Here is a 20,643-nt window from a genome sequence, read left to right as displayed (position 1 = left end):
GCGTGAAGGGGGCTGGCGGCTCCGACGCCAGCTTGCTGCAGCACGGCCGGTGGGGCTTAGCGGGCCCGCTTCGGGCCTGGCCGGGCCAGGGGTGGCCTGGCATGCCCCGCTGTCGTGTCCGGTCGGCTACCGCGACAGTGCCAGAGGCATGTCTTCTCGCACGACGGCGGTGGAGGTGGTTCCCTTCCGCTCGGCCTTGGTGCTGTTGCTCTTGTCGCGTGGCGCTTCTCTTTGGTCTTCTCGGCCTCGTGGTGGTGCTCGGCGTGGGCGGCGGCGCAACCGCGGTGGCGCATTGGGTGGTTGTTTGGTTGGTTGGCTCCGGACGGGCAGTGGTGTTTGGTGTGCGGGAGAAATCCTTGCTGGTTCATCCGACGCCGATGCGGTGACACCGGCGGGTGCCACCATTCCTTCTTGAAGGGCGTCGGTGGTAGCCATCCTCTACTTTCCTCCGCATACCGAGGGAAACTCTAGGACTTGTCCGGGCAGCAGCGTCGTCGGCGTCGCATACCTTCTTGGAGGTGCTGCTTGGTATGCGGCACTCGGAGCCTTGGGCTGTGGTGGGGTGTTTCCAGAGGGCGCAGCGATGGCAGGCCTTCCGCGCTTTGTCGAGCTGCCGTTGTTGGCATTATGTTTCTTCTTCTTTTTTGTCTTTGGGCTTGTTGTGCTGCTCGCCCCAGTGTCGAGATGTATCTATGTTGGCTGGTTGCTTTGGAATACAAAGCGGGGGAAACTCTTTTTCGGTAAAGTTATGAAAAAATAAGTTTATGAAATCTTATATTACTTGAGTACTTGCAAGATATATGTCGAGGGACAGCTTTGCTCTAACACTTGCATGTAGAGATGGTTTCCCAGCTGAACATGTATACTTTTTACTTTCTATAGGAGGCAGAGTCAAGTCATGCCTTTTTTCTACCGTTAATTAGCTTTTTTTCAATAAAGGACATTTCATTCAATTGACTTATCGAGGTAATACAACCACATTAAAAAGGAAGCCCATCTTCAGCATAGCACGATGCGCACAACCAACACAATCAAAAATAAAATATTGTTCTACAACAATAATAAAAAGTCCAGCATAAGATGGGGTAGATCCTATCCGAAGATTACTTCACCATCCATGAATGGAGAAACCTCCCTGGCCGTATGCTCCAGCCGGGTAGGCGTCATCATAAAAATATATCTGTCCTCTAGCCTCTGTGGGATAGATCATGTACAGAGCCATCTCTTACATGCATGAATAACCTGCAAAGGAGATGAAACACATTTATTATTAAAAACCATGCCCTTCCTGATAAGCCGCAATGCCTAACATAAGGCAGCTGCCCCAACATGTGTGTAGAAAATTGTTTGTCGATACCCCGCAATCAATTTCCGAATATATTACATGCACAACGTAGGGGGTAAAAATTTGAAACTACTGTTAATTAGCTTAAGATAAGAAGAGTTTCAACATGTCAATTAGGGTAGAGAGATTGGTATTTAAAGAGCCCAGTTTGGCCATTTCTTTTTAACTTAGTGTGTTCAAATATATATGTGTGCCATTCGAATGTCTACATGTCTACAAGTACAACTTTTCAATGTTCTCTTTAATTTATTTAAAAAACACATTTTTTTTGTTACATTTGACCCAGAGGGATACGCTCCTCTGCCATACTTGTTTTGGGGTGAGCTGCTGGAATGCACAGTGGTAAGTTACAAAGAGCTCCCACCAGGTTAGCCAATTGCCTTGTGTCTTAGCTAGGGTTCCAGCCGCAGCTTCATTCTCATCCCACCACCACCCCCACTTGACAGATTCTCCATCCGCATCTATAAATAGATGCATAAGCCTGCAAGGGAACTCACTCCTCAAGCTGCTCACAACACTTCAGCCAGCCGCTAGCAAGAGATGGCTCTACTTGCTGCCGCTACCCTGAATCCCACCACCCACCTTAGCCTTAGAAGCCGTGCAGGACGCAACAGTGAGAACCTATGGCTCCGGTCTGCTGCTTCATCACAGAAGAGCAAGGGAAGGTTCTGTAACCTCACCGTCAGGGCAGGCACACCGTCAAAGCCAGCAGAGCCCATTGGGCCTGTGTTCACTAAGCTCAAGCCCTGGCAAATCCCTAAAAGGGACTGGTTCGACAAGGACTTCCTCTTTGGTGCCTCCACTTCAGCGTACCAGGTATTGATTGTTTTCTTTCTAGCACAAATGTATATCTGTTAATTTTAAAGAAATAATGGTGCCAACTGTTTCAATGATAACTAATACCTAAGGGAAAGCATGATGTCAAAATGCATGTTTAATGGTTTGTTCGATTGCACAAAATGTTATATATGTCGTCATCCATGTAGATTGAAGGTGCTTGGGATGAAGATGGCAAGGGGCCAAGCACTTGGGACCACTTCTGCCACAAATATCCTGGTAACATATACCCACAGCCTCAATTTTTGTTCTATCTATGTAACATAAGTTGATATATATGATGTACTCCCTCTGTTCCAAATTACTCGTCGCGGAAATGGATGTATCTAAAACTAAAATACATCTAGATACATCCATTTCTGCGACGAGTAATTCGGAACGGAAGGAGTATATAGCAACAACAAGATCTACTTTTCAGTGTTATAAACATATGGTATTATTCTTTCCTGCGTCCTTCTCCTTAATTTCATGTGTATATTTATGAACAGAGCGCATATCGGACAGGACCAATGGGGACGTTGCAGCAGACTCCTACCATCTGTATGAAGTAAGTACTGGGATGCTCTGTCATATGCACCGCATAACTCATCCGTGGGAATATCCAAGGCACAACTACAATAATCATGCTAAGGGAACAGGAAAATTTTCAACAATTTTATCACAGAAACGAGATATTAGAAAAAAGAAAATACAAAGGAAATCACAACTGGATATATTAAAATATTGTTAATAAGAACATTAATTATTTTCTACCACATGAATTGTGTTTTCTGGCCATGATTATACCAAAATCAAAAATTGGGAAGCTGGTCGAAAAAGGTGCGAGTGGTCCTTTCATATTTTTGGGACATGCATGAGTTTTGGGTAACAAGCTAATATATTGGTTACATATGCGAGTTAGCTCTTTACATGTAAGAAATGTTATGAGATGATTGATTTCATGTCGTTGCATTTTTTTTGTTTGGAAAGACCATTTTGAATATGCACTTCTAATTAAAATATGCATGATAATATTTTGTCATCATTATTCATGTCATCATTTATGACTGGCAGGAGGATGTCAAAGCGCTGAAGGACATGGGCATGAAAGTGTATAGGTTCTCCATCTCTTGGTCGAGAATACTGCCAAGTAAATACAAAATAACCATATATGTTTTGTACGGTGAATAAGTTACGAACAATATAGATGTCACGTACAAATTAGACGCAACTGATAAGAATTGTTATAATATTGGGGTCCTAATTTCATCACATGTTTATCACGGCTTTCAGATGGGACGGGGGAAGTAAACCAGGCAGGCATCGACTACTACAATAACCTGATCAACTCACTGATAAGTCACGGTGAAAACCCTTTTCTTCTTGGTTTGATTAGTGCTTAATGAGTCAGACTCGCAAGGGCTTGCACAAATAATTATTTGTTTTTTCAAACTCAGACATAGTGCCATATGTTACAATTTGGCACTGGGACACCCCTCAAGCACTGGAAGACAAGTACGGCGGCTTCTTAGATCTGCAGATTGTGTAAGTATGCAGCAAACAAAAGAAAATTCATCTGTAAGAAGATGGTTCTAAAGAAAGAACAGTAATTGCAATCACGATGTGTATAAAAGCTACAAACTATAATATTGTTAAATTTGATTTGAACAAGATTACTTTATAAATGATTTTGCTTATACACGATTTGGTTTCGCGTTTCATATATAACTATTAGAGGAAGGCCATTCGTGGACCATGATTTAAAAAACGTTTCTTTTCAGATCACAAACAATGTTGTATTGTCATTGGATGATGCATCAGTAAACTAACATAACTACTTATTGTTAAGCTAAAAAACAATATTGTTGAACATCCTTCGGGTTTGATTTTCTTCCAGAGATGATTACAAACAATTCGCCAAGGTGTGCTTTGAGAGCTTCGGCGACAGGGTGAAGAACTGGTTCACCTTTAACGAGCCACATACGTATTGTTGTTTCTCCTATGGAGAGGGGATTCATGCTCCTGGGAGGTGCTCGCCGGGGATGGATTGTGCCGTCCCAGAAGGAGACTCGCTCAGAGAGCCATACACTGCTGGTCACCACATCCTCTTAGCTCACGCTGAGGCTGTTGAGATGTTCCGAACGCATTACAACATGGTACATAAACAAAGAGAGAGATATACATTGTCTAGGAAACAAGTAACAACTAGTGGTATGCATTTGTATATTTAATTTATTTATATTGACGAACCAACTGCAGCATGGAGATTCCAAAATAGGGATGGCTTTTGACGTAATGGGTTACGAGCCATACCAAGACTCCTTCCTCGACGATCAGGCCCGGGAAAGATCCATCGACTACAACCTCGGATGGTTCCTGGAGCCAGTGGTTCGTGGTGACTACCCCTTCTCCATGAGATCACTGATCGGAGATCGGCTACCCGTGTTCACTAAGGAGGAGCAAGAGAAGCTAGCCTCGTCATGTGACATCATGGGGCTCAATTATTACACCTCCAGGTTCTCCAAGCATGTTGACATTTCACCGGACGTTACGCCAAAGCTGAACACCGACGACGCTTACGCCAGTTCAGAAAGTAAGAAAATATGGTTGAGGACAAACCTTAGTACTACTTTACAGATCCTTTGAGAAATTTGATGTTCTCATACTAATCATGTGCCTTTTTTCTTCTCTTCGAGCAGCTACAGGGAGTGACGGGAATGACATCGGTCCTATAGTATGTATCTTCCTACTACTTGATTGATTTTGCATACAACATATATGATGATAGTGATAATGTAGATTATTTTAACCAAAATCTTATGGTAGAACTAGTCAGCCAGTACTTTAGTTAAAATTTTGAACAAAAAAGGTTAAGTGGCATAGACATGACAATGCTTTGTTTCTGCAATAAAGCTTAAACAAATCTGAAGTTTTTTCTCTTTGTTAATTCAAAGTTTGGACATTCATTTGCAGACTGGGACTTATTGGATTTACATGTACCCAAAAGGCCTAACGGACCTCCTTCTGATCATGAAGGAGAAATACGGAAACCCACCCATCTTCATCACTGAGAACGGTAAGTAGTGATATGTACGTGTATATATAGCATTGGATTTTGTAGTACTCCAATGATCAATCATCGGTTCATATCGAACTTTAGTTAACTTGCAGCAATTATCTTTTCAGTTCTCATCGTGTGGGCCTTTTGTCAAGGGGTTGATTAATTAGGTAGTTTTCAGTTAATAAAAAGTTTGAAAATCTGACATCAAAAGTAACTAGTTAAATTTCCATGATCCTCAAGACTGATACACACTATTCTTTAAACAATCTTTGTGGTCGAGTGGTACTAGTTCCCTATCGATGGACATGATGATGGTTTGTGAGAGGTTTTTTTAGTGAAGTGTGATGGATTTAACTTGTGTGTGCAGGAATCGCTGACGTGGACGGCGACGAAACCATGCCAGATCCGTTGGATGACTGGAAAAGGCTAGACTACCTCCAGCGCCACATCTCAGCAGTCAAGGACGCAATAGAGTAACTACCCACTCTAAAATCCTACCTTTTACTAATTACTTTGCACTTTGCCTACATATATAAATACAAACATACACACACATACACTAACAATACATTGATTACTCGCTCAGTGGTACTACTAATGTTTGTACCTTACCATGCATGCATATGTATATGTATACATACACACATGGTTGAATTCAAGCTAAGCTCTTTCATATATTCGTGCCTTCAGCCAAGGCGCAGACGTACGGGGCCACTTCACCTGGGGTTTGATTGACAACTTCGAGTGGGGCAGCGGCTACAGCTCACGTTTCGGCCTCGTCTACATTGACAAAAATGACGGCTTCAAGCGCAAGCTCAAGAAGTCAGCCAAGTGGTTCGCCAAGTTCAACGCCGTCCCAAAACACTTGCTTGGTACTACCAAGCCAACTGGGCAAGCTCCCGTGTGACGGAGAAGCAATGTTATGTTCAAATAAATAATCCAATGCTCAATGCATGGTATGCAGTTTGAAGAATAAGTAATCCAATGGATGCAATAAAATGAAGGAATGTGGCCATTTACTACCGGTGATGTTGAATTAGTAGCATTGACTCCAGAGGGTGTAGCTCTTCAACATCCCGCTCTGGCTTCTGGTTTGTTTTCTTTATGTTGGGCTTACCTGTGTTGCAGCCCAGCCCAAATTATTTCCTTTTTGCTTGGTGAACCTTCGTATTCGATAACTATGTATTTGTGGAACTCGCCGACTTATCTATAAAGTGGGGCTTCATGCCTGTTTTTTATTATGTTGAATTAGTATGGACGATGCATGGCCGGTATATTTAAGGGGAATCTCAAGGGAAAAACTATGTGTGTTTACTGTTGGATTCTACCCTCAACAACTCAGCCATCCATAAATCTATTTTAATGATAGCATGTATTTGTAAAGATTAGAATGTTGCCCTCTTAGGGAAATGCTGAAATGGATTTGGAATCTAGAAAATGAGAAAGGAGTTTGGCAGAATATGCTGCATAAAAAATATCTTAGCAAACAAACCCTTTCTCATGCTGGCAATCAAAGAGCTTTTCTACTACTTCTGCAGAAAAGAAGTACATAATGGGAAATCACTAGATTTTGGGAGGGTCCCTAGATTGGTGATGAACCACCCCCATCCGCTTCTCCCTATGAAATTTAGTGGAGTTTACACTATTACCTTCTCCCAAAACATCACTATGTACAAGGTGATCTTGAGTCACTAATGCCTTATTTTAGAAGGCTCTTTGGGGAGAATATTTAGAGCGAATGCTTGTAATTCCAAGGGACATAAGCAAATGTCAAGCGAAAACTCTGTATGTTTGTTGTTTCATTCTGCACTCGATGGCTCACCCATCAATAAATCAATTTTCATGATGGGCAGCCTGAAAAAGAGAAGAAAGGGCTATTTGCCGTTGTGTATTTAAAATGGAAATATGATATAATTGATTACATCTCTCTTGATAGTTCCGCTAAAATGTGAATAATTAGGTTGTTCTATACTTCAACTACATAATTCTTTGATAGAGCAAAATCGACATCTTGAGTGCAGTGGTCTGGGCAGGCATCATAGTAATTAATAGTGTAGTCTAGGACATAGAATCCATATTATCAATAACATATAAAAAGGGAGTTTTCAATTAAAAATCAGGATGTTCTGTTTGACGACGCAATTCTTTCATAGAGCAAATCTAAGATCTTAAGTGTCGAGCTCCGAGATGGCATCATATTTTCTGTTTTGACATTAAAACCCCTTATTATTAACTTGCGATAAGAGTTACGTCATTAAGCGCTAGGGGGGTCCACTGAGAGCTAACTGACCCCCTAGCCATTCTCATGGCGAAATTATTAGGTTTCGTACGTAGAGCATTGTTCAAAGGACTGGAAGTGATTTCACAAGCTAAACGATGGCAATCATCAAAGATCGTTGTTGCTGCTTCTGCCAATCTGCCCCCTCCTTCATCGTATTTATAGATTCAAAGTTATCTGAATTGATGACCACTCTATTGCATCCAGCAGCGAAAGCGGGAGAGAGCCCGGGGTGGAGCACGATGGCGTCTGTCATAAGAACATCTTGGCACCAATCGGTTTTCTTATTGTTCCTGCCACAATCATTTGGCCAGTGCCTCACGCAGTATACCACTCACTAAGCCTTGGAGAAGCATCAAATACTGCACCAACATTCGATTTAACCTGACCCTATAGGTATGCGTCAAGCTTGCAGTACATATATAAGTGTTGTTCCTTTTTTTCTAGCGACATTCTGGTTGCTCCCTAAAAAAAGGCAATGCTTGCAAATATTGACCGCTTCTGAAATCCAATCCTCAAATCACAAGAAAGATGGGACTCGTTTTGGGAGCTTCTATGGAGGTGCTAGGCGGTTTGGGAGTTTCAAATCAGCCATCAGACTTGTCGTCTCAGTGTGACTATTGATCAATCATCAGTGAGGACCATGACGGTCTTTATGGGGACGGTTCTAGCATTCCGTCTTTCCCACCACAACCCGCTCGAGCTATGCTGGTCGTTAGCACTAGCTATTGGTGAGTTGAGGAAAGAGAACATGAATTAATGAGCCTGTGGGGAGGCATCCTACACCGGGGGCAGAGGCAAGGATGCGACGCCCGGCAAAGAAGGGAGTAAGTGTTGATGGGTGGACATGACTTTAGTTCACCCACTACTGGAGAAGCCGAGAAGGGAAGGCAGCTAGGGATTTCAGCCAGGAAACGAGACACGGAGATGGCCCACGCAGCGCAAAACCCGCTCCACACCAACTGACAGCCATAGCACCGTCAAAAAAAACATTAAGCATGCTATTGTAATGTTTGTCATGGAAAAGAAATCCTAAGAACAGAGGAGTGCGTAGCTACAACTTGCATCACTTTCCACATAAAGGTTAGCAAGCATGCTTCTCTCTGCAACTTTTAGAGCGTGCATGGATAGAAACATCGTTGCGTTACAAGTTACACCATCTCTGTGTGTGTGTCACCATCAAAACAATCGGTTTAGGGTGCAAATTTACAGGTTATTAGTACATTTCAGCGCATCTGAGGACGGGTGCTCCTGCATGTGGCAGGCGTTTGGCGCCTTCCGTCCATGTCGGTGACTCATAATCTGCTCCAAGATTGCATACTCGCTATAGAGCTGCCGCTGGTTCCTGTTCACTCCACTCCGCTGCAACCTCAGTTCTTAGGCTTCTTTGGCGGCAGAGGCGGCATGCCTCCGAACTGGGCGCTTCGTTTGATGCCCAGAAAGTGCTCCACCTGATGAAGAATTAGGTCAGTAACAAGTACGTACATCTGGATATGGCAAAACACTAAATGCCCAATTCAGTAAATGCTATTCCCTCTGATCCAAAATAACTGTAGTTCAAATTTGGTCTAAGCTACTGCCACTTAGTTTGGATCGGAGTACAGAACAGGAGCGGCAACATCATATGCCAACCTACCTTTTTGTCGCCGAGCATGGGCGTCAGACTCCCGGGATGCGCCTTCTCCACGCTGGCAAAGCCACTAGCATCGCCTGTCGGGCTACATCACAAACAAGAATTTGATCAACAACCTCGGCAAGAAAGGAACTTGCAGGAAGACAGAAAACTAGGAGGACATTGCAGGTTAGTTAGCCACTTCCATTCAAGCAGGACCAACGCATTTCAGATAGCATTTGCAATATTCAGACGAGACATTTTATGAGATGATCGATATGTAGTTGACATTAGAGTCGTTTGGGAATCTTTAACATATTCAGTTATTCAGATCTCAATCAGAGTAGCAAAACAAAAATCATCAGTATGGCCCTCGAGCCCTTATAATCTCTACTAAATCTAAATCACCCAAACCTTATCCAAAGGTCTGGATCAGGAAGTCGCGTAGCACCCCAAACTCACTAGAGAGTAGATATCCTAGATTATAATCATTAATATACATCAATTACCTGTACTCATGAGTCATGATTTATAATAAGTAAACCAAACGAAAGAAAGTTTTGTTAAGACTAAGAAAGCATAGTAGCATCAACAGGACCAACAAACATGGACTATTCGAATCAGAAGCATGAACATACCCTGATTTTGCATTGCCACTTAAAACAAGGTATGGTGTTTGGCCACGAGCTTGAGCGTCTCTCATCTTTTCCGCGGACATCAAAGGCGTGTCAGAAGATTTCATTTGCTTAGCTTTCATATCATCCTGGTACTTCTTCTGCCGTTTTTCCAGCTTCATTTTACCTGGTCCCTTGCCATGGAATTTGTGCGAAAGATCCCTAAATGCCTCCTTAGGTGTCATCTGGAGGAAAAACACAAAGTTATGGTAAATAGCATATCATTGTTTTGTGGCACATGTTCTTCGAAAGGCTAAACAAATACACATGGAAAAAGATGGTGTCAAAAATGCGTATATCAAGTGGTATGCAATGATAAAAAATGATAACCAATGCTGCATAAATCATAGCGACCACACCAAGATGCACCTCAGTACTATAAGATTTCATAGAAAGGAGACCCGAGTATGAGGGTGGGTAGGACAGCATGCAAGATGATTACTTACCACTCGACCGAATTCATCCATTCTTTCTATGCGGATCTCTTTTTTCCCGTCCTGAGCCTCTTCCTCAATACCAACAAGCTTGCTTTTCTTCTTGTCCGTGGTTCTGCCTCCCCAATTTGTGCCCTCATTGAGGGTCCCTCGCTCCTTTAGAAACTTCAAAGCTCCACCCAAACCCTTGCCAACTGCAGCTTCATGCACAACCTCATCCGGTGTGACTTCTTGCTCCTCTACATCCTTTTTTGGGTCTTCAATGACAGCTTCCTCTTTGATCACTCCCAATCTGCTTGTGTCATCTTTTGCTGTAGTACCTGAAGGCATATCATCATCGTCTTCATCCATAAACACATCTTCTGCTTCTGGCTTGCGTGTTTCTGCAACAAGATAATAGCAGCAGTCAATATCAATACTCAATAAAATTGATTCATTAGTCAGCTCTGTACAATTGTTACAAATTTATCAGAAAATACTTCAAGTAGGTTACCTTCATTCAATTGCAGACCCCACACAAACTCTTCCATCTCAGTGATAACAACCTTATTCTGTTGTGCATCTCCCTCTGCAGCATCTACATCTCCTTGTCCCTTGTTTGCAGCAGCCATTTCTGCTACAGACAGAGGACCAGAACCTGCAGCCTCTTCCTGCTTCCTTAGAGATAGCTTCCTTGCTTGCTCCAGAGATTTCTGCAGATCTTCATAATCGTCACCAAAAACAAGTTCTTCCTCTTCAGCCGGTTTACTGGGCATTTTCTCCTGACGCAATGCTTTGGATGCCTCTTCAGCCTTTGTAATGGCTACTTGGTATGCATTGCTTCTCTTTTCAGCATCAGCCTTTTGCTCTACCTCCCTAGCAGACTGTCGTTTACCATTATTCCTGGACCCAAGATCAGCTGCTCCCAATCCAGAAGCAATTGCTTCTGCTTCAAGTGCATCCAGATCTAGCTTTTCTTTCTTCCTATGGGATTTCTTTTTCTTTGGTTTCTTAAACTGCAGCATTTCATCAGCGGTATAGTAATCTGATGCCATCTTTGCTGCGGAAGTAAGGTCTTCTGTCTTTTTCAGAACAGAGCCACCTTCAATCCTTTTGCGGAGCTGTCAACAGGAAAATGTAAATTAGTAAATCTATCCAGAGCTCCGGCTTTGGCATTTCCAGGTTTTCGTAGAAAACTACAGTACCAATAGCATATCAGAATTACTAGGGAAAATATAAATTACCTCTTCCAACTTCTTCTCTGCTTCACCAGTGAAGCGCCCACCTTCATCAAGTGTCACTCCCTGTCAAGTGAAAGGCCAAAAGATTAAAGAAATATCAATAGAGTATCTACCAACTGAAGCAGAACAGCATGTTTACCTCATCTTCCATTGGGTCATCATAATGTGAGAGCATAGGTTTCTTTGACATCGGGTCATCATTGAACCTACCAACATATTCAAGAAACAAGGATTATGATGAGAAAATTCATCAAAGAAACACAACTAGTGAACTTACTTGTCATCATATGTTCCTTTCTTCTGCGCAGCCTTGTAAGCTTCGTTTCTTTGCTTCTGCTCACCAATCTCAATGTTCTCAAGCATATCAGCCTCTATAAATTTTAATTTTTACATAAGTCAGAAAAGGTCAGAGGGAACAAGTAATAACAAGTAAAACAACAACACATTACCTTCATTGATATCCCCATCAGCCAGAATACTCTGATCTTTGAGAGTCATGACAACTGCTCCACCTTCTATGACTTTGTCAAGGCCGTGAAGAACCTTCACTCCAGATAAGTGATCTTTTTTCAAAACAATGGGGGGAAACAAGAAACATGTTAGCCTGACTTCCATTGAAAGAAAACTACGACTAAAATAACTCATTACAGCAATAAATATAGTGGTTGACAAAATAAACTTTGATAATTCAGGATTTGTGGGTGATTACCTCCACCAAGTTTATCAGCCTCATCATAGTCGTCATCACTATTTTCTGCTAACATATCATCCTGAAAATTTTAAACCATGAAAGTTATTAGTAAATAACATGGAGTCATGCTGGATAACATATCCAAAACAAATCACTAAATCATCACCTGTTCCTCAAATACTCGTGCAAGACGTAACGCCTTCTCCTTTTCAGCTTGTCTTTTCTCATCAAGTTTGCGACTCTTGCCTACCCAGGATAGTATCTCTGAAGCATCATCTTTATCATCCAGAATTCCTCCTTCCTTTTTATCCTTCAACCTTTCTTCCTTGGCCCTAAAGCAGATAGCCTAATTAGAAATTATTTGTATTCTTAATTGTTCAACAAATTAAGAGATTGACAGTGTGCAAATTCATGACTGAAGAAAAGGCTAGTGAATCGAACAGAAACAATTACTCAAGGGCATACCTCGCAATGCGGTCCCGGAGGGCAGATGTGGAGGCCTGGTCAGGCTCTCCTGGGAGGTCACCTCCCTTCTTCTGGTCTCCCTCATCACCCTTAGGCAAATCTGCGTCTTCTCCACGGTCCTTTCCCCTCAACTTCTCCCGTTCCCTATCCTCCTTGTCCTTGTTCTTATCTCTGTTACGGCTCCTGTCCTTGTCCCTATCCCTCCGTTCCTTTTCTCTTTCCCGCTCCCTCTCTGTATCCCTTTCCCGATCCTTCCCGCGATCACGGTCACGGCCTCGGTCACGCTCTGAATCCCTATCCCTGTGCTTGCTGCTATCCCTGTCTCTGTCCCTATCTCTTTCCCTCTCCCTATCCCTGTCCCTATGCTTGGTATCATCCTTGTCCCTCCTCCTCTCATCCTTATCTTTCTCCTTCTCCTTGTCCCTCCTCCCACTGCCATGGTGATCCTTCTCCTCCCTCCTGTGTCTATCCCTCCTGTCCTTGTCCTTGCCACGGTGCCTGTCGCCACCATCAACATCCATCTCTTCCACCGCCGCATCCCTAGCATCGTCAGCCTCCCCCATTACCACAGTCCAAGATTAACCAACAAGCAGCAGCCCCCTGCCCTGGAAAATATCAGTTAAGAGCACAGTAAACAGTGGGGAAATGGAATGTTTGCCTCAAATTCAGTGGCATTGTATCGCATATTCGCATGCACTTCAGTTGATTGCAATGGATGTTTTAAGTTTTTCTTGATGCGTCGCATTGCCCCACCCCTCTAATTAAACATGTTTCTATTCATAACAACAAATAGCCCATTTGAGAATTTGAGGAAACATAAATGCCCATCTCTGTTCTTTTCAGTCCTCCAAACAAATGCACTTATATCACTAGACTCAAACCTGCAATGATAGATATCTCTCTACCTGACACAAAACTGGACCAATTGACCCAAACACAACAAGATTATGCAGCCCATGGACAACATAACTACGAACTATTCACACATCAATCACATTCCCAGACATGGATTCCTCTTAGGGAGACCGCTGCACCAAGTCCGCAAGCCAACTAGTTCACATCTCACAGTCAGGTCCACGACTAATAGCCAGTCACAAGCAAGGCAACGCCCCGTCCTCCCACCCTCCGTAGCAAGACCTAGCTAGGGTTTAATGGACCGCACGAATCACGCAAGGGGGGTGGAGAGCACACAGGCCATACCTCGTGGAGGCGGCGCTGGCCGCAGGAGAGGGCGGCGCCCGAGCCCGAGGGGCGCGCGGCGGGGTAGGGGCCGACGGGTCGCGCTGGGAGCGAGCGCACCGCCCACCAGCTCCGCGGACGAGGTAGGGCTTCCTCCTGGCCCAGCGAAAGGGGTCGCGTCCGGGACGGGCGCCGGTGCCGGCGGAGGCTGCGGCAGATCACGGTCTGCGGGCGGGGCGCGCGGGCTCTCCGGCGGGAGGAGGAGGAGGCAGCGGCGGCGGCGGAGGAAGCCGATGCGCGAGAACGAGACGAGACACCGGCCGCCAAATCCGAACCCACGCGAGCAGCGGCGGCGTAACCCAGAGCAGAGCTTTCTTTGGGCCTGATGGCGGTCGGTGGTGAACTGGTGACATCGGGCCAGGCTGGCCCGTAGTCCAGCGATAGATGGGCCGCGCAACACGTTGCATCATATTTGATTGAGCCCGGAGAGCTGATTCTCAAAAAAGAAAAAGATTGAGCCAGGAGAATGCCTGATTTTTTTTTCTTTTCAGACAAACCGTATTAAAAAAAATAAGTACTTATAGCATTCTAAAAAAAAATACTCCCTCATCCATTTCTCCGACAAGTATTTCAGGTTTGACAAACTGTCAAATCATGTCCCGAAGTCGAGCTAGTTCAGGTTTGATCAAGTTCACCAGGCTTATTAAATTTCTTGCGTTGATCATATAGATTATCAACATATACAAAACCAAATACCCCCTCCGTCCAAAATTACTTGTTGCAAAAATGGATGTATCTAGACATAGTTACATCCATTTATGCGACAAGTAATTCCGGATAGAGGAAGTATTATCTAGTACTAGTATTGATTTGGTAGTGTAGATATAAAATTGGTTTCTACAAATTTGGTCGAACTTAGAACGAGTTATGTAAGATTCTTCATGCAACGTTCTTTTAATAATCCATGCAACAATCAACACTGTGCAACGTTCTTTTAATAATCCATGCAACAATCAACGTGTGCAACGGTCTTTTAATAATCCATGCAACAATCAACGCTGTGCAACGTTCTTTTAATAATCCATGCAACAATCAATGTGTGCAACGTTCTTTTAATAATCCATGCAACAATCAACGCTGAATAAACCGACCACCGCGAGTGTTCAAACAAACAATTTCAGTTACGAGTACGACGTATATTCAAAGTTTGGATCTATGGCACACACAGAATCTGTTCACCCCTCAACACAACAGAAAAGTTTCCCAGGAAAAGAAAAAGGGAACCACAGGGGCAGCTGATCGTCATCCTTCGCTCGACGGTGCACCGAAATTCACACGGGTAGCGAAATGCTGGACGGAGCCGGATGGTGCTCTTGAATCCCTAAGCATTGAAACCTACAAAACATTATCCAGCGTGAGAAGACTGATCCAAACAATCAATCAGTTGAGATGGGTTTTTAGCAGAGACTACAACATATACCTACCTTTGGGCTGTTCATATTGCTCCCGAAATACCCGATGCCAAACGATGGGGATGAGTAGGCGGCAACGAGCTCGACGGCTTCGAGTAGAGGCAATTCCCCTCTCTGCGAACATGCATTGTTAGACCATGAATGGAGGAGGTCGCTCATCCAAAGTCGAAGGAAAGGAAATGGTTTTGCAGATGATAACCTTTGTAAGGTCAGACTGAACTAGCAATAGCCCAGCACCCGTGTCATGAGACATCTCGCTGCTGCTCTGCACCACCGAGCGCAGAACTTTGGTGCACGAGGAAGCAGGGCCAGACTGTGACCTGAAAAGATACATATTGAGTTGCAAATGTAATGCTGATTCTTTTTCTAAAATAGATGTGATGCAAAAGATACATGTTTTTCATGTTCGTCAGTCCGTTGAGGTTAGCAAAAGGTCTTGTGTACGAGATGATCATTTTAAACACAAGACAAATAACTGATTTTCCAATCCAAATAATATATGGACGAAGTCGATTGAAGAAAAACCTACAGTGATGCTGAGATACAACATTCACGGGAAGCAAATCCTCTAATTAAGTGTTCGCCAGCTCCGGTTGCACAACACCCAATTACGAATGGTGTGCCAAATGGTCCTTTGGATGAAGCCCAGCACCCAGAGCCATACATAGCAGCTAATCCAACACGGCCATCTACCTGCAAGAACATCATGCTTATCAGCGTCTATAGGCATAAAAATCATGCTTAATTTGCCCAACAGAGATCTTCTTTGAAACAAACAAAGGGCTTATATGAAGGAACGACAATTCCAAGTACACTCCTAGAGCTCAACTGCTCAAAGTGAGTGATGAATAAAATGACCAAATGACCTTTAGCGCAATGCCACCACTAGATGCCCCAGATGCTACATTTCCATATCCATCAACACATACAGCGCCAACAGTATCCATTACACAATCTTGATCATCTTCCATGATTGATCTACTGAATTCTTTCTTGATCTTTTTTGCATTGTTCAAATTCTCAGCTTGAGCTCCTAAAATAAAGTGGGACAGGTGAGGTGGACTGGTGGAATACAAATACTGTATGCCAAAAGCAGAGTTGAATCACCAGTGCACACAACAAGCACAAGCCAAATATTTGGGTGTTGAAAATTGAAATTTATTCTCTGGAAAGAGATCTATAAATACATAAAAGCAGCTACATGACCATTTATGGAGACCAAAAATAACTAAACAGATGAATCAAGATAACATGCAGCAGAAGATATTAACCCAAAATGCATGAAGTTTAAGCAAAAAAATCAATGATCTGAGTATCTAATATAAGCACAACGAGACTTGGTCAAATCATTATTCTTGCCCTACATTGTGAAACATCGATTGATTTGACGATATATGTTGGACGTTGTGCTGTTCGTGGAATAGATTTTCTCCCTTCTTTTCATTTTGTAAATTACCTATGCAGCATGCAAAACTATCGGCAGAATAAAACATCAATACAAGAATAAACTGAAGCATGGTTGGGTTACAGGTGGATCTTCTAATTTTGCTCAAAATCATATTGTTAAGAGAGCATATTGGGTACTGCCTGAGACAGAATGGCATCCAGGATACTGAATGGAAGAAATACCTCCTAAAATAACATCGAGCTCTAACATAAGAGGCTGTCGCAGTGGCACATATAGCTATATAGGGTGATATGTATGTCAGACATATTAAACTAAGCATCGTACAATAGGTCACATTGTACAATTGTAACTAAATCTTCTGTACACAGGTGCAAAGCATCGTGCAACAGCTAATAGTAAGCTTTTTTTCTTTCAAAAATAGGCCTGAGCCCAGCTTCTTATTGAAAGCTTAAAATAATACGTATAATCCTTAAGCTCATGGTAAACTTCCTATTCTAACTTTAATATTTGTATGTAAAGACCAATGCTAATCATACAAGTGCAGTCAAGTTTCAGAAGATAAACCAACCAAAGGAAGCATATGGATGCCAGAATCTTTGGTTACAATGAAAGCACAAGTGAGATATAAACAAGCAGAGGAAGGAACCTGATGGGTCCAACTGTATTGAAATAGATTCTGAAGCAGAAGCAGTGGAGCGATTAACAGATTCCTTGGCACTAGCAAGCAACGCACTGTATTTTACCCACTGTGCTTTGGCATTCTCAGTCACTAACCACTGTGTGAGAATGAGAGAGAGAGAGATAGTAAATTACCAGCGATTAGGATTGAAGAATTGGATGAAAGAATTCTACAGAAGATGGTTTACATTATTATCCTCCGATGTGGCATCGATTATGTCAATCCCTTTACATTTTGCCCATTGGCATGCTCCCTCGCCGACCAAAAACCTAAGAAAGATAGAATAACTCAGCAACTCAGGATTACTGGTAGGATGGATAGGTGCATGATAGATTGCCATCCTTGGATAGGTTCAATTCCTCAATGCATATCTAATATGTTCAATGAATATAAGCCGTCATTTGCATTACTTATTTCAGCATGAGCCAGGATTAATTCCAAATTACTCCCTCCGTTCCTAAATATAAGTCTTTGTAGAGATTTCACTACGGACTACATACGGAGCAAAATGAGTGAATCTACACTCTAAAATGCATCTACATACATCCGTATGTGGTCCATAGTGAAATCTCTACAAAGACTTATATTTAGGAACGGAGGGAGTAGAAGATAACACAACGGAATCGGTCATGTGGCGGAAAATGACAAAGGACAGGAAACTACTGAAAAAGAAAAGGTTACGGTAATGAAAACGTGGAGAAGAAGCTTGAATTTTGTGATTACATACATGGGGGGTATCCGACCAAGCAGTGAAGGACCTGACATTTGTTCCTTTGTCAAGTGCAATGCAACTTGGATGGGGTTCTTTACACCTGATCTACAAGAAACAGAAAGTATGGTCAGAGCTTTAAGGTTCTCTGATTGTAAACATTCATATCAGCAGTAAATTCTCTGATGTACTCTCATTTAAGCTTCTACTCTGTAGGATCAAATTTTTAGTAAATTTGTGACAACTACCTTGCACAGCTCCAACAGCTCCGTAAGAACCTGTAGTTCCATCCATGATACTCGCATCGCATTCCACCTGACCACTCTCGGTCAAACTTGAACCTCGGCCAGCGTTTGTGATGGGGTCATCCTAGTCAGGCACGGATGAGAATCAAAACTTACATTCAGCTTTTGAAAGAAGCAAGTACCAATAAGGCTATCATGCACCTGAACTAAAACACCAGAGACTTGCTTAAATCTAGGAGGGTCGTAAACTTTGATTATACAAGTAATGCTACTACTTTCCCATTTTGACATTAATAAATTGGGACTAAATCAGCTAAGCATACACCAGATGATTTTTTACTCATACAACCCATACTGCCGGAGATGTTAACGAAACAAACTGTACAGATAGACACTACATCTGTCCACAGGGAATGATATGTGCATACCTCTAGCACTCGAATGGCAGCTGCGACGGCATCAAGACTTGTGCCGCTGCCCTGCAGATACACAAGGAGCATTAGGGATTATTATTCACAAGAGCAGAGCTACATATGCTTGACGAGAGAGCACGGATGAATCCGAGCGACACAGGCAGCACGGCGAAACCAACGCGCTACAGAATGCACGGGAGGAGGAGGGGAGTTCTGGGGTTCAAGGAACGGACCTCGCGGAGGACGGCGGCGGCGGCGAGGCAGGCGCGCCTGATGACCCGGCGGTAGGCCCGCTCGTTGGCCGGAGCGTGGAAGCCCGCGCCCACGTGCACCGCCACGAAGAGCCTGCGTCCGGGCCCACGGACAGACCCCGCCCCCGCTCCCTCGCCGCCTCCATCCGCCGCGGCCGAGCTGCCCTCCCCGCCGCCGCCGGTGGCCATGTCTGCGCCCCTGACAGGGCGAGGAGATTTCGGAAATTACGAGTCGGACCCCTGCAGAGTTGGCAATTTGCGCCGGGGTATTAAATGCAAGGTGAAAGCATGATTTAACTGTAAAATAATGCACAGGAAATCCTGAAAATTACAGTGATGATTTGTCATTATCTCTAGGATTACTATAATTTTCAGGATTACTCTAGCTCACTAGTATTTATTCTACTCTATTCTTTTCTAAATTTTGCGAATACCAGAATTACTTTTTATAATTATGCTTTTGTTTATTTTGATAGATTCTTGTGCAACTTGTATGCTTACTATACTACTGCATAGTTTTTGGTTTGTCCTTGATCAAGAGAGCCTATGATAGTGTTCCTTACAGCTAATGTTATACTACCATGTTTTCATGATGTATACTCCCTCCGTTCCCAAATATAAATCTTTCTAAAGATTCTAACAAGTGACTACATACAGAGCAAAATGAATGAACCTACGCTCTAAAATATGCCTACATATATATATATCCATATGTTGTAGTCCATTTCAAATGTCTAAAAGGACTTATATTTAGGAACGAAGAGAGTATACAACAAGTAGAGCTATCGGTAATTGTTTATGGACTAACCGAACTCACATCTTTGTGTTAAGTTTTGTTTGGCTTTAAATTTTGCTTCATTTGGGGTGCCATGACAATTAACTTGTTTTCAAGAAGACTCACAAAACTAAGCTTGGGAATGCCCAAGGCTTCATTTATGAAGACCTTTCTATTCCTCAATATCTAGATATTCCAAGCCGCATTGAAACCCACTCCAGTAAACAAAGGTTGATCAAGCCACCATGCACGTGCTTTTTCTTCTTGCTTTGCAGGAAGCCACGTGCCTCCCCCAAGTGAACGTGATGAGGTCGGTCGCTACCCTGTTGCAAACCAGAGTCCCAATGATGCAATGCAGCCGCGTGTTGTTGCGAGTGAAGTGGAGAGATGTGTGTCGCTGCGAATGCGGGTGGCGCTGCTACAAGCAAATGTTTTTGTTGTGATGTAGCATATAGTGTTTGCCAAAGGAGTTGAGCAGCGAGAGGGACGACATAGCACAATCCAGCGGCTACGCCAGGGGGCAAGCCGATGGTTGACGCATAACACGCATCGTCCCGGTCTTTACAAATGCATGATAGATGGCCTACGAAGACTGCAACGGTCAGAGTAACCTAAAACCGAGCACGGGTAGCCTGGGCCGGGTGGCTCAGACTGAAGCCCGGCGTCTGGGCTAGTCTCGGGCCTCGCTTTATAGCCCGCAAACTAGGCCAAAAGCCCATGGCGCGTGTATTTAGGGATTTCGTTTAAAAAATAAGTATGCTATTGTATTATTCAACCCTGAAAATAGGTATGCATTACTTGAAAAATGCAAAAATAGATTTTTCCTAAGTTGCGGGCTTGGCATTCAAGGTCGGGCTTTTCAAAGCCCAGCCAAAAACCTGGCCCGACCCGGTCAATGCCTAGGTCATTAATAAAG

The 20,643-nt window shown here is 43.3% G+C and overlaps 3 protein-coding genes across 4 annotated transcripts; 1 reads left to right on the top strand and 2 right to left on the bottom strand.

Moving 5' to 3' along the window:
• The first annotated feature begins 1,829 nt into the window (after positions 1 to 1,829).
• Positions 1,830 to 6,463, top strand: LOC125540421 (4-hydroxy-7-methoxy-3-oxo-3,4-dihydro-2H-1,4-benzoxazin-2-yl glucoside beta-D-glucosidase 1d, chloroplastic). The gene is made up of 12 exons (XM_048704039.2): positions 1,830 to 2,161; positions 2,332 to 2,401; positions 2,671 to 2,729; positions 3,236 to 3,311; positions 3,455 to 3,526; positions 3,619 to 3,706; positions 4,059 to 4,317; positions 4,421 to 4,754; positions 4,861 to 4,895; positions 5,135 to 5,237; positions 5,590 to 5,695; positions 5,913 to 6,463. The coding sequence occupies exons 1-12, from the start codon at positions 1,886 to 1,888 to the stop codon at positions 6,127 to 6,129; spliced, it is 1,695 nt and encodes a 564-aa protein (XP_048559996.1). The 5' UTR covers positions 1,830 to 1,885; the 3' UTR covers positions 6,130 to 6,463.
• Positions 6,464 to 8,480: 2,017 nt separating this feature from the next.
• DOT2 (SART-1 family) lies at positions 8,481 to 14,136 on the bottom strand. 2 transcript variants are annotated; one of them, XM_048704040.2, is made up of 13 exons: positions 13,797 to 14,136; positions 12,597 to 13,201; positions 12,298 to 12,463; positions 12,150 to 12,210; positions 11,890 to 12,003; positions 11,718 to 11,811; positions 11,580 to 11,646; positions 11,444 to 11,503; positions 10,714 to 11,320; positions 10,233 to 10,603; positions 9,751 to 9,971; positions 9,137 to 9,218; positions 8,481 to 8,951 (listed from the first exon to the last, which is right to left on the bottom strand). In XM_048704040.2, the coding sequence occupies exons 2-13, from the start codon at positions 13,157 to 13,159 to the stop codon at positions 8,871 to 8,873; spliced, it is 2,487 nt and encodes an 828-aa protein (XP_048559997.2). In that variant the 5' UTR covers positions 13,160 to 13,201; positions 13,797 to 14,136; the 3' UTR covers positions 8,481 to 8,870. The 2 variants fall into 2 exon arrangements, with proteins under 2 accessions (XP_048559997.2, XP_048559998.2); XM_048704041.2 differs by having other exon boundaries at positions 12,597 to 13,196.
• A 696-nt stretch (positions 14,137 to 14,832) lies between these two features.
• On the bottom strand, positions 14,833 to 19,204 carry LOC125540423 (N-terminal nucleophile aminohydrolases (Ntn hydrolases) superfamily protein). Its single transcript, XM_048704042.2, has 11 exons — positions 18,935 to 19,204; positions 18,717 to 18,767; positions 18,292 to 18,412; positions 18,062 to 18,146; positions 17,522 to 17,603; positions 17,302 to 17,431; positions 16,114 to 16,280; positions 15,777 to 15,940; positions 15,447 to 15,567; positions 15,260 to 15,361; positions 14,833 to 15,170 (listed from the first exon to the last, which is right to left on the bottom strand). Exons 1-11 carry the CDS (start codon positions 19,139 to 19,141, stop codon positions 15,078 to 15,080), a joined length of 1,323 nt encoding a protein of 440 aa, XP_048559999.1. The 5' UTR covers positions 19,142 to 19,204; the 3' UTR covers positions 14,833 to 15,077.
• Positions 19,205 to 20,643: the final 1,439 nt, after the last annotated feature.

Source organism: Triticum urartu, chromosome 2A (assembly GCF_056163025.1).
Source record: "Triticum urartu cultivar PI428250 chromosome 2A, HENAU_Tu73, whole genome shotgun sequence".
NCBI lineage: Eukaryota > Viridiplantae > Streptophyta > Magnoliopsida > Poales > Poaceae > Triticum > Triticum urartu.
The sequence above is the reverse complement of the archived record's forward strand: the minus strand, read 5'-3'. Positions and strand labels throughout refer to the sequence as shown.

What these genes read in the sequence shown, in the direction of transcription:
- LOC125540423 (XM_048704042.2), bottom strand. Translation starts at nt 19,141, where the DNA reads ATGGCCACCGGCGGCGGCGGGGAGGGCAGCTCGGCCGCGGCGGATGGA. An exon ending in TGTTGTATCTCAGCATCACT is followed by an intron (nt 15,568 to 15,776) that starts GTAGGTTTTTCT and finishes GTATCTTTTCAG; the next exon opens with GTCACAGTCTGGCCCTGCTT. An exon ending in TTCAGTCTGACCTTACAAAG is followed by an intron (nt 15,362 to 15,446) that starts GTTATCATCTGC and finishes GCATGTTCGCAG; the next exon opens with AGAGGGGAATTGCCTCTACT.
- LOC125540421 (XM_048704039.2), top strand. Translation starts at nt 1,886, where the DNA reads ATGGCTCTACTTGCTGCCGCTACCCTGAATCCCACCACCCACCTTAGC. An exon ending in TTGGTCGAGAATACTGCCAA is followed by an intron (nt 3,312 to 3,454) that starts GTAAATACAAAA and finishes CACGGCTTTCAG; the next exon opens with ATGGGACGGGGGAAGTAAAC. An exon ending in CAACTCACTGATAAGTCACG is followed by an intron (nt 3,527 to 3,618) that starts GTGAAAACCCTT and finishes TTTCAAACTCAG; the next exon opens with ACATAGTGCCATATGTTACA.
- DOT2 (XM_048704040.2), bottom strand. Translation starts at nt 13,159, where the DNA reads ATGGGGGAGGCTGACGATGCTAGGGATGCGGCGGTGGAAGAGATGGAT. An exon ending in GGCTGATAAACTTGGTGGAG is followed by an intron (nt 12,004 to 12,149) that starts GTAATCACCCAC and finishes TTTTGAAAAAAG; the next exon opens with ATCACTTATCTGGAGTGAAG. An exon ending in CAGAGAAGAAGTTGGAAGAG is followed by an intron (nt 11,321 to 11,443) that starts GTAATTTATATT and finishes TCCTGTTGACAG; the next exon opens with CTCCGCAAAAGGATTGAAGG.